The 12,570-nt window shown below is 46.2% G+C and overlaps 1 protein-coding gene across 3 annotated transcripts in view; it reads right to left on the bottom strand.

Moving 5' to 3' along the window:
* Positions 1-12,570, bottom strand: part of COLQ (collagen-like tail subunit (single strand of homotrimer) of asymmetric acetylcholinesterase) — a 64,875-nt gene that overhangs the window by 15,210 nt on the left and 37,095 nt on the right. For all 3 annotated transcript variants that reach the window (XM_015568106.1, XM_006770183.2, XM_006770184.2), the window contains 8 exons: positions 9,565-9,609; positions 9,228-9,254; positions 7,110-7,181; positions 5,284-5,346; positions 4,794-4,820; positions 4,110-4,154; positions 3,533-3,568; positions 74-154 (listed from right to left, as the gene is read on the bottom strand). In XM_015568106.1, coding sequence (XP_015423592.1) covers positions 74-154; positions 3,533-3,568; positions 4,110-4,154; positions 4,794-4,820; positions 5,284-5,346; positions 7,110-7,181; positions 9,228-9,254; positions 9,565-9,609 — 396 coding nt within the window. The remainder of the gene's footprint in view (positions 1-73; positions 155-3,532; positions 3,569-4,109; positions 4,155-4,793; positions 4,821-5,283; positions 5,347-7,109; positions 7,182-9,227; positions 9,255-9,564; positions 9,610-12,570) is intronic.

Raw genomic sequence — 12,570 nt, 5'->3', positions numbered from 1 at the left:
CCCCCCCCCCCCCCCCGGGGGCCCCAGGTAAGGAGGTATAACTGCAGAGGTCTGGTAAACCCTAGATCCTTACCTGCTTGCCTCGTTTTCCTGGTCTTCCTGTGGGTCCCCTGTGTCCTGCTATCCCAGGTTCACCCTTTGGACCCATTTCACCCTGGAAAGAAAAAAGAGAAGCAAGAGAGGAATTAGGGTATGTGGAGCAGGCCCTTCCCTGCAGGTCAACTCAATCCTTGGCCACAAAGGCCGTCTACTAGATCATCCCAGATCTTTTCCAAGTGGGCTGCTCTGGGAGACTGGAAGAGTGATGAGGTCATGTGAAAGGTAGGTAGGCTTTTCATGGACCAGGAAGGAAAGGAGGTTATCCTGGGCAGGTGATTTATTATTTGAGAGAGACAGCTTCCAGGTAGCACACATTTTAGTGTTCCAAATCACCATCCAGAATGGCCAACAATAGAGTTGTATTTCAGTCACAAGTTTGCCTGTGACGCCATAAGCTATTGGGGGGAAACACTTGCTCTTTTAGTTGAATTTTATGTTTTGTTTTGTTTGGTTTTTAGCACAAATTCAAATCTATGGATTTTTTAATGATTAAATACAGTTTTGACAGCTATCATCTCTGGGAAGTTTCTGTTCATGTAATGACCTTTACTAGGGTTGTACATTCCTCACTTTTCAGTAAAAATTGGTTTGAGTCCCAGTTCACTTCCATTTGATTTAGACGAAACTGTTTGTGGGGAGACTTATGTTCAAATACTCAATACAATAATTGTAAAGGCATGGAAAGCAATATAAACAATATTCCTAATTGAAAAGCCCTATTTTGAAGCATCAGAACGAAAGGCATCAATTGCCCGAATTCTATAGTTTAAGGCTAACCTTTCGTTCTCCATTTTAGTTTCTCTCCTTCCTTCTTCCCCATGGTCTTCTAGGATCCCAGCCCCTCTTGCTGTTTCTTTATCAGTGGTTCTCAACCTTCCTAATGCCGCGGCCCTTTAATACCTCATGCTGTGGTGACCCCCAATTTTATTGTTACAAATTGAACATAATTAAAGCATAGTATTTAATCACAAAAACAATATGTAATTATATATTATAACGGTTTTAGGCGACCCCTGTGAAAGGGTTGTTCGACCCCCAAAGGGGTCGCGACCCACAGGTTGAAAACTCCTGCTTGAGATCATGAACCACAGGGCACTGTTCCCATAATTGTTCCAGCAATCCCTCTAACAGCCCAGAATGCACCACCAACAGGCTACATTTAGCAATTGCAACCACACGAGCTTCTGCTGGTCAGCAGCCAGTATCCATGAAGAGCTGCCCAGATACTCAGAGACAGTGAACACCCAGATGACTGTTCTCATGGAAGTCAGGGGAGGTAGAACACCTGGAAAATTCCAGGGAACACCAATATAAAGCAAGGATCAAGCAGAGATCTCTGAAATCATCTGCCAGCTCAGCCAATGTAATGGATTTGTCTTGACCCAAGCTACCAACATCCTGCCTCGCCAAGAATTGTCCTTACACCTATGATTTCTTTCCAACCCGCCATGTGCTCTGGGAGGCTGGGCGGTGAGAGTGTGAGAAGAGAGATGGATTCTACGTGGCCGTGGAGATGTTTGCACAATTTTCCATGGCTGTTTGCAGGGACCGAGGAGTGCCTTCCTTGTCTAGGAGAAAACAGCAGTATGAACAGCATAACTTTTATTTTATTTTTTAATTATTGATTTCAGAAAGGAAGGGAGAGGGAGAGAGAGAGAGAAACATCAATGATGAGAGAGAATCATCGAATAGCCACCTTCTGCACGTTCCCCACTGGGGATTAAGCCCACAATCCAGGCATGTACCCTTGACCGGAATCAAACCCAGAACCCTTCAGTCCACTGAGCCAAACCAGCCAGGGCAGCATAACTTTTTCATCAGAAGGAAGTGTGGCCCTTCTCTTCATCAACTGGAAGCAGCCAGTACTTACTTAATCTAATTTCTCTCCTCTGACCTAATTATGGTTATCATATCTGCTCTGTCTTAAAGCAGCCTGCCCTGAAAGGGGAAAAGAACTCCTGATGGCAAGTCTAGTAAGTGGAGCAGAGACCAGAGAAACTGTCATCTTTAATTTTACAGTAATAGATTATTCTTTGATGCTCACTGTTGTACTGAATGAAAGCCTAGCCTAAATATTTTCAACTAAAATCTTTTTTTTTTCTTGCCCTAGCTCGTTTGGCTCAGTGGATAGAGCATTGGCTTGTGGACTGAAGGGTCCCGGGTTCGATTCTGGTCAAGGGCACATGCCCGGGTTGCAGATCCCTGGTGTGGGGCATGCAGGAAGCAGCCGATCAACGATTTTCTCTCATCATTGATATTTCTATCTCTTTCTCCCTCTCCCTTCCTCTCTGAAATCAATAAAAAGAATTTTTTAAATCATTTTTTCTTTTTTAATGTTTCCTTTAATTTGCCCATTTACTTACTCTATTTTTAACCCAATACCTCATCTAGGGTAGCAGAAGACATTTTTTGACAGCTTAAGACAGTGATAAATGATAATAAATTAATGTCAGATGACTGAAATTATTTAAATATGCTCTACTGACTGGAGAAAATCGGATAAGAAATTGTTTATTCAAGTTTGGAAAATAAAACTTTAAGGTGAACTTGAGGAAAAGTTTAGAATTTTAAGAAAGCATCTCATTGGCATGTTTGAAGAACACTGTACTCTGGGGCCAAGGTTAAAATAACAATTTCCCACATCAGTGCCTCATGGCATGAGGACCCACCGCTAATGGGGTTAGATTAGGGGGTTCTTGGTGGCCATCTGTGCATTCTCTCTTCATTCTCTGACACCTCCCCTCACCACCCTCCCCATTCTTCTTCCCTAGATCTTAACCCTAAGGAAAACCTTTTTTAAATTCAGTCAATTGTCACCTTCATTGTTTTTGTCATATCTTAACATCACTTTATTCTTATTTACTCAATATTTTCTCTTTAAGTCAACTGAATTAACTCCTTTTTTTATTAAGCTTTGTCCCAGACAAGATATTCATGAAATCCCACTAAGTATTTAACTATTTAAATAAAAAGTTTAACTAGCAAATAAAAATTGCTTGCTATCACCAACTGAAATAACTCTGCTTACCTGTAGCAGGACATAAACCTCCCTGAAGAAGTGCCGACTGGGTGTAGTCGGCAGTTGCATTAGCCAGAGAAGCCTGCACCTCCCCCTGGGACCTTTGACCACTACGGTTCAGACCTGAGCCCCTTGTCACAAAGCTCTCTGCCTTTGAACATCACCACAGCCCTTTAAGGGGCAGCAAGTACAAAGTAGGGCCTCTGTCCATCAGGGAGGTGTCCTTGCCCTCCCATGACCTGGAGGAGGTCTCAGACCTCTCACCTATATGTTCAGCAACTTGCTCCCCTTTCAAACCAGAATCTTCCATAGCGAGACCTGCTTTCCCTGCCTCATGAACAGAGAGGCAGGCCTCTTTTTGTTGCATTTGGATGATCTAGTTTCTTCTATTTTTTACTACTTGCAGGTACTTACTTTCTGCCCCAACATTCCAGGAAATCCCGGGAAACCCTGTGAAGAGAACAACAAATAATAGTGATTGCCTCTGAATAACTCTTGAGAGGGCTGTGGAGGAGCTTAGTCAGCCATTTTCAAGATAGAGCCTTGTCAGCCAGCCAGTCAGCTAATCAGACAGATACACAGACAGCCAGTCAGCCAGTCATCTAGTCAGGCAGATAGATAGACAGCCAGTCAGCCAGCCAGTCAGTCATTCATAGACAGCCAGCCAGCAAGTCAGTCAGACAGCCAGTCAGTCAGACAGATAGATAGTCAGACAGCCAGTCAGCTAGTTAGACAGATCACCAGCCTGTCAGTCAGCCAGCCAGTCATTCAGTCACAGCCAGTCAGTCACAGCCAGCCAGTCAGACAGATAGTCAGTCGGTTAGCTAGTCAGACAGATAGACAAACAGTCAAGCAGTTAGCCAGTCAGACAGACAGACAGACAGTTCGTCAGTCAGTCAGACAGCCAGTTAGTCAGTCCGCCCATAAGATGGGGGTAGGCAGGGTTCACCACTTCCATTGTATTTGATCATTTCTATGCAACAGCCATTACCTTTTCTCCTTTGGGACCCAAGTCACCCCTTTCACCTCTGGATCCCTAGGAGAAAACCACAAGAGAGAGTACATGAATTAACACCATGGGAGAAAAAATGGAGCATTTTAAACTAATAACTCCCTATCCTATGTCAATACCCTCATTTAACAGGCAAAGAAACAGGTTCAGAGATTACATGACCTTCCCAGGGAAGAAATGCTTTGTGATTTACCTTCTATTTGGACCCCAAATACCTCCTGCATTAATAACTTCAAGACACAGAAAATTCTGGGTCCCAGAACCTCTCCCTTTCTATAGGAAATCTGTCCCCAGGTTCTGGCTGGGTTTTCTGTTTTTTGTTTTTGACAGACGAGAAGGTTTGTGGTGATAGCTTGGTCTAAAGACACACATCTGCCATCTTTCTCCAGCACACCACGCAAGCTGTGTTCATTCTCCATCTGGCACAGCTTCAGTGCTCATCTGCTCCATATGAGGGCCTCGACCTCCACTGGGAGCTCCTCCCTAAGCTGCCTGCCCTACCTCAGTGGCCCCTCACTTCTCTCAGACCACTGATAAAAGATGAGGAATATTGAGGCAAGGTCACTGCAGTCACTGACTGAAGAGAAGTGGGCCCATCCTCACTGGCCCCGGAGCCACTAGCCCAGACCAGGCTCTGGGAAGCTGGGAGAGAGAAGCACTAACCTTTTCCCCTCTGGATCCAGGGTAGCCCTAAAAGAAAGCAGAAGGTATATTTACAATCAGCCTTGTCGGACCACTGGGTTTGGTGTGAGAGCAGACAGAATCCCTGAATGTGGTGGTGAGATGTGCCTCATTGCACTGAAAGTTTTAGCGGGGGCTGCAGCATTCAATACCAAGAAGACCCTAGGGATTGTGTCTACATCAGGCCTAAAGAGAATGCTGCTTTTCTTACCGCCACCCTCAAAGGCCTGAACGAAGATTTCCATCTGTTTTGTTGTCCTGCAGGAATGGCCTCTCTATGTCCCTGCATCCCAGCCCTGGTGTCCCCCAAAGGCTGGTAAAGACAAGCACACTGGCATTGGGCTGTCCAACATCTGTGACATCAGCTGGCCCAGGGTGGCAGACACACCCAGATCCTATCTTTGTAGATAACAGCTGCTCCAGAGCCTTAGTGAGAAGATCTGAGAACATCCATCTGGACCAACACACTGACCTTGGAGCCCATTGGTCCTCTTGACCCTGGTAAGCCCATCAGACCCAGGTCACCTTTTTCGCCCTGTGGGAATCAGAAGGAGGGGGAAAAAAGACCTCTAGTGACATTTCCTAGAAAAACTGAACTAGGAATTTATGGGCAAGATCAGAAAGGAACTGGGACATTAGGGCTAGCTTGTGAATCTGAGGACCCCAAATACTCCTTTGCTTACTCCCAGGGGCCCAATTCTCCACACTTCATTCTGGTATTTGAGATTAAATATGAAATGAAATTCCCAAGGCAGAGCAGATCTCCAAAACTAAATTCAAATTCTCACTAAGATACTTTAATGGAATAATGCTTGATCTTTTCTTAGAGAAGGCTGTAGGAGGGTGGGAGAGGGGGAGAGCATTGGGGCATGGGGCCCCAGAGGACAAGGTGTCAGCACCAAAAAAACTTCACCTGCTTTGCTCTTTGCATAGGGTGGATCTTTCAGACATCTCCATATACTCTCACCCTAGGGTTGCAACCAAGTAAAGTGAACACCATCCTCTGGGTGTGTATGATGAAGGCAGGGAGCTAAGACTCATGGGTGAGCTCTGTTGCCCCTCAGAATCATTTGCAGTTGGAACTTTCAGCACCCTCTGTGCTAAAAAGCTATACCAGTGCTAACCAGTAGAAATATAAGGTGAGCCACATACTTCATTTAAAAATATTTTAGAAGTCACATTAAAACTATAACTAAATAGGTGAAATTAACTTTAACAATATATTTTATTTACTTTAATTAATTTAATCTATCATTTCAACATGTAGTCAACATAAAAATTACTCATGAGATATTTTACATTCTGTTTTATACGATAAATATTTGAAATCTGTTGTGCATCATTGTACACTTAAACCACATCTCAATTCAGGCACTAAATTTTCATCCAAAATACATGATCTCTATTCAGAGTTCATAAAATTTATGGTTGAAAAAGCAGATTCACATACTCAACATATGATTCACATACTTAAATGTTTTCAAATAACTGAACTGAGTAAAAGTTTTAAAATTTAAACTTAATTAAAGTTAAAAAAAAGTCAGATCCTCAGTTGCACTAGCCACATTTCAAGGGCTCAATAGCCATATATGTCCCATGGCTGCTATATTGGGTGGCTCAGCTTTATACAGTTGATTTTCAAGACATATCCTTGGGACTTCACTTACAAGGATTGGGAACAGTTTTCTACTCCCTTAAAAATTCTGCCCGTAAGTGAATCAAACTATATAGTGACATTTACCTGCCCAAGTCATGGCCTCTACACCCAATAATCTATGACCAAAGTGAGTGGAATGTAAGCAAAGGCATGGGAGTGGGCATGTTAGCTTTCCATAGCCTGCCTGAGGAAGGGAATTCATCAGCATTTGGTGATCCCTCTCTGAATGTAGGGTTTTAGTTGTTCCAGTCAGCCAACCCAACCCCCTCAACCCTCCACCTCCAGCCAGATCAGCATGACAGGCCAACAGCTTTCCAGACACAAACCCCTCTTAGGTCATCTCAGGGAAACCAAAGAATCACATGCTAACCCTTCAGGACAAGGAGAATCAGGACCCCGGTGAAAGAGGTCAGCAGCCCCTCATTTTCCCCCTACAGGAGCAGAGCTTTGGACCGACTGAGGTCTTGCAGTCCAAGTGAAGGAGGAAATATTTGGAGGCCTACGGACAGTCCTTGTGCTCTCTTCTTCCGCTCCATCTTGAGGACGTGAGTGTCACTCACTGTGTGCCAGGGGCCAGGGAGCTGCCATCTTCTCCCTCAAGTCCCGATACCACATGAGCCCTGAGATTGCACCACACTTACCCTGGGTCCTTCAGGGCCAGGCCAGCCGATGGGCCCAGGCATACCAGGAACACCCGGGGGGCCAGGTCTACCCTTCAAAGTCAAAGAACAAAAGTCAGGAAAATTGGATTTGTTTCCCTCCTTCCAGGAAACAAGATTTGTCTCTGGGGCCCGGAGGAGTATGGGGCCTCTAAAGCACAGCCTCAGGACCCTCATCTCCAAAAATTGATAGCCAAAAAGATGGATCACTTAGGTACAAGTGAAAGCCCATGGTGTGACACTGTGTCAACACACAAGATCTTATTCTACTAAAGAAATAAAAGGTGATAGAGAAGGGATTCTAAACTTCTTGGTTTTTCAATCTTTATCACCTCCACCCACCCACCCACCCGTCCACTGCATTCCAATAGGTTCTCCCCAAGGGTGGGATGTAAATGGCATAGGATTATGTTTGGGAAGCAGTAGCAAATGCTATTGGTTCTCCCTCCAGATCTTTTTCACCTGCTCAGTGTGCTCATCCCCCAGGGGCTACCTTCCTTGCTGTAACAACTCATTCTTGCAACCTGCAACTGTGGAGTTTCTGTGGGCGACCGGATCTGTCCAGTGATTTATGTATGTCCCCTCCCTGTAGCCAAGAGCCTGGCTCCCTTACCTCAAGGCAAGACACTCTGTGGTGCAATTCTTACTCCACAGCTCCCCAAGGATCAGGCTGAAGCTGGACATCACCTGATACCACTCCCACACTGGACTTCCTCCCTATCCTATCTGGATGCCCCTCTTCTCAGACTCCTCTTGAAAGAGCTCCCTTAATAACCGACTCACTTGCACATGGCACATGCCATCTCTGTCACTGCTTCTAAGGAACTCAACCTAAGCCAGAGGCTATGGAAGAGTAAGCCCTGAAAGAAAGAGTGGGAGCAGGGACTTGGGGGTCTATCTTGATCTTTGAACACACTGGCTAATTTCAGTTAGCCTAGCTAGAGATGTGGAAGGCTGAGCCCCTTAACCAGGGATTACAAATGCTGCATGTGGCCCAGCTGGTGTGGCTTAATGGTTAAGCATCGACTCATGAACCATGAGGTCCCAGCTCCATTCTCAGTCAGGGCATATGTCCGAGTTTTGGGCTCCATCTCTAGTAGGGGCGTGCAGGAAGCAGCTAATTGATTCTTTCTCATCATTGATGTTTCTATCTCTCTCTCTCTCTCCCTCTCCTTTCCTCTCTCTGAAATCAACAAAAACAAAAACAAACGAACCAAAAAAACACACAAAACACCCGAAGTACTGCATGTGTACAAATTTCTACTCTTGCCTCCCACATCCATGGCACACATCACTAATGAACCATGGCCTTCATTAGTTCTGAGCATGGAGACCATGCCAGATTCCTTTCTGGCCCAGCAGTTCGGACAACCACTGTGCCTTGGCCGGAGTTGTCATCCGGGCCCTAAAGGGTTGTAAATTTACTTCCCAAAGGTCTGTTTGAGACTCTAATTGATAGTGAAAAGTATTTGAATAAAACATTCAACCAAAAAATAGTAATTTATATTTAGAACCACAGGCATCTTTCTTGGCCAAAGTTTTGCACCTACTTCTATCATCAAGACCTACAATTTCAGCACCAGCATCCATTGACCTCAGGGAATGGCTGCTGGTTTTCTTCTTCCTGGCTGTAATGAGAGTCTTGATAACATGTGTTTGGTTCACTCAGAGTCCCTGTGACCTTAAGTAACTCCAATTTATTACTGCAAAAGCCGTTTGTTTCTGTCTGTTTGGCACTTTATTCTGGTTTAATCTAATAGACAGTGAGAGTCATTTTGTGCCACTGGTTGGGGCCTTGGAAGGTTTCTCTGATGGAAGGCAGGACGAGATGCTCTGAAGCTGTGGGGAATCTGGCTGGGCTGGGCAGCCTCTGGAAGAAGTCCAAATGCCTGGCAGTAGCTGGCTCCAGCTCCCAAGCAAAGGGGTGGGCAGAAACAGCAAAGGTGCTGTTGTCATCATCAGGATGGTGGTGCCACCACTGTCCAGTGGGTTGGAGGCCGCAGTAGTGCACCGCTGGTTCCCCACCCGAAGGAGTGCACACACATTCATGCACGCACGTGGAGCACAGTTGTCATGTAATGCTGACAACATAGACCATACCTTCCTTCCTGGTCGGCCAAGCTCCCCCTGTGGGTGGAAAAGGCAGGTAAGTGGAGGCTGCTTTGGAAGAGAAGTTCTGGAAGCAGAGGGCTTAGTAGGGCTGATGTCTGGGCATGCCCATGTGGCTTGGTGGCTTGGCCACTCACAGCACCCCTGTTATGGCAGTGGGCCAAGCCAAAATACACTGGTGGGATCCCACACCTGCAGCAGCAGCCCCGTCCTCATGGAGCCCAATCTCGTGCACTAAGGCAGAATTCCCACATGCCTTGAAATCTCAGCCAGAAAATGTTCAGTGGCATCCCCAGAAAACAGGCTGGAAGAGAGTAGTGACTCATACCTTTTCTCCCTTTGGTCCTGTCTTGCCTGGATGCCCCGGTGGACCCTACACAACCAAGAAGCAAAGAAAGTATACGTCGGACCAAGTATACAAAAACACAGGCTGGAATTATCAAGGACAGGGGTGCGGGAGGCAGGACCGAGGGAACACCCTTGGAACACTCCTACAGCAGCCTCACTCTCTATGCAGACTCAGGGCCCCCAAAACCCCATGAAGGACCCTCTTATGCATGCCAGCCCAGTCTCCTCCTCTGTGAACCCCCTCTTCTAGCTTCTCTGAGCTGTGTTTCCAATGGTTCAAAGGCTGCAATGCTCATGTCTACTCTTTGTGAGTTTAATTTTCTCCCTGGAATTCTTGGGTTGCCTGAAATATCCGGAGTGTTTGGCAAGAACAAAAGAAGATACGTGAAGAAATGCTGTTTGCTGAAAACAAGAGGCTTCACTCCTCTCCTATCTTTTCAGTTGCTCTTACCAAGCTTCCCTGGGTCCTGACAAGAGGGAAGTTACACTTTGCACACAGAAGAAGATATTTAAAAATTCCCATGGTGGATTTATGGGTACCAGATACAGCAAAAGATATTAAGAATGTGGGCAAGTAAATACTGCATTTTTGTGCAATTGCCCAGCCATGAGGTGGGGCTGACTCCAGCTCAGGGACTCTAGCACCTTTGCACTAAGGCTTGGCACACCCACGGCAGAATACAGCTGCTTTCTGCTCATGCGTCCGTGGAATGATCAGCAGGTTAACTGTTTCCAAATTCCTCCATATAGCAGAGAGGAAATCCATCAACCACCACCCCTCCCCTCCCCCACAAGCCTACTACTTTATCCCCAAGATCTGCAGGTGAACATGGCTAACACAAAGCCTGTTTGAAATATGATTTTATCAGACTTGTCTCTAAATGACAGCCCCCTCAGCCAATGGTTCCCAAACCTATCTGCACATTAGAATTCTCTGGGGATCTTTTAAAAATCCCAAAGACTAGGCCATGCCCCAGACCAGGAGAGTGGCACAGGCATCAGGAATTTTTGAAATTCCCAGGGGATTCTAATGTGCAGACAAATTTGGAAACCACCACCTTTGGCTTATTCTCCTTCTGCTTGGGGGAGGGGAGGACAGAGAGTTTTTGTTCAATTTTTCAAGCCTCGGTTTTTTCCATTTCTTAAAATGGGCTAGAACTATTTTACTAGGGTTGTGCTTTAGCTCCGACATTCCCATGATTCACTGAGTATCTCATTAAAATACAGATTCTGATTGAATGGTGGAGAGGAGTGTAGTAGAGAGGGGAGGATGAAATTCTGCATCTGGAACAAGCTCCCAGATGATGCCAACGTTGCTGGTCCACAGATCTCATTTTGGTGGGGACAGCACCCACTCTGTTCTAAGAGAACGGAGGTGGATGCATGGTCCCCTGGAGTTGGACAGCACAGCCCCCATGTGACTCAGATAGGATTGTGAGAAGTTAGAGATGAGCAAGTGACTGGGGAGCTGCTGGTCAGCAGAGAATTCCCCTTTTTTCCCCATGGTCTGTGGGTCTCCCTGTGCCCTGCCAGCTGCCAGCATAGTCTGTGGGAAGACAGAAACCCACCTGAGAGGTGCTCCTCAGGGTACCCATCTTGCCTTTCTGCAGACTTCCCGGCCCCTCTGGCCAACTCCTTATTCCTTATTGCATTTAGCAATTATTTATGGAGAACTTACTATACCCCATGAGGTGGTATAGATGGGCACATATTATGAACAATACAATGTCCTCAAGACCAGGGGTCAGTTAACTTTCTCTATAAAGAGCCAGATAGTAAATATCTTAGGCTGTGCCTTTAACACAGCAACTCTGTCACAACTACTCAACTCCATCCTTGTAGCACCAAAGCAGCCAGAGACCATAAAACTTAAATTGCCAAAACAAGCCAGATTTGACCCATGGACAACAGTTTGCCAACCCTACCCACACAGCTTATATTTCATGGAGAGGAGACCAAAGAGATTAGGAACAAAAAAATTAATAAGGAAGCTATAACAGCATGAGAAAAACTGGCAGAGAATTAAAATAGGCCATTGGATGGAGAGTGATGGGGAAGGCTTGGTGGTCGAGAAAGGCATTGCTAAGGAGGTGACAAAGGAGCTGGCCGTGGTAAAATTCAGAAGGTAGAACATTCCAAATGCTGGAGCCACCAGCGTAAAGTCCCCAAGGCTGGAACAAGGTGCTTGAGGACCCGAGACACACTGTGGCTGCAAGTGGACAGAGTTGGTGGCATGAGATGACGCAGGAGATACAGGCCGGGTCTCCGCATGTGGGGCTTTGTAACCAGGGTGAGGAGTGGATCTCTCAGTCTTCCTGGACAGAAGCCACGGCAGGGTGACCCAGGAGGACAAGATAACTCCTAAGGAAGGTACTTGGGAGACTGGTTGCTCCTTGTTCCCTCGTTCCCTTCCCCATGGCAGGCCCAGAGGCCCAGGCTAGGGGACATTCCTCTTAGGGGAGCCCCCAACCAGGCAGCCAGGGAAGCCAGGAGTCTGGGCCCAGGTGTCTTTGCTTGCCTGGAAATCCTTTCTCTAGTATTTTTGCCTGTTCCTCACTCTTCCCTTTAACTTTGCTGGGGAGGGGTAGGCTGCTTGGTAGCCATATCTGGGTCAAGTGGACTCAAGGTAACAGGTTCCTCTTTGCCTCCACTTCCCTGCATTGGATGCAGGTGCCTCTGGGCCCATTGAATGGGGTCAATGGCCACATAAGGGGCAACCCACTGTCATCAACTGTTTTGTGGTGGCTATAATAATAACCACATCCATCTACGCAGCATCTCACTTGATCCCCCATCCTAAATCCAGTACTGCAGGGACAATTATTATCCTCATTGCATGAATGAGGAAACCAAAACTGGGAGGCCAGAATTCACCTAAAGAACCAGCATTCTATTCACGTGGCTCTGGAGCTGGAGGTGAGCCAGAGAAGGAAAAACAGCCCCATATCACAGTAAAACGGGCATTTCTACGAGGCTTCACTTCTCT

The sequence above is a fragment of the Myotis davidii genome, unplaced genomic scaffold (assembly GCF_000327345.1).
Source record: "Myotis davidii unplaced genomic scaffold, ASM32734v1 scaffold962, whole genome shotgun sequence".
NCBI classification, from domain to species: Eukaryota; Metazoa; Chordata; class Mammalia; order Chiroptera; family Vespertilionidae; genus Myotis; species Myotis davidii.
This window is presented reverse-complemented; position numbering and strand designations above follow the sequence as displayed.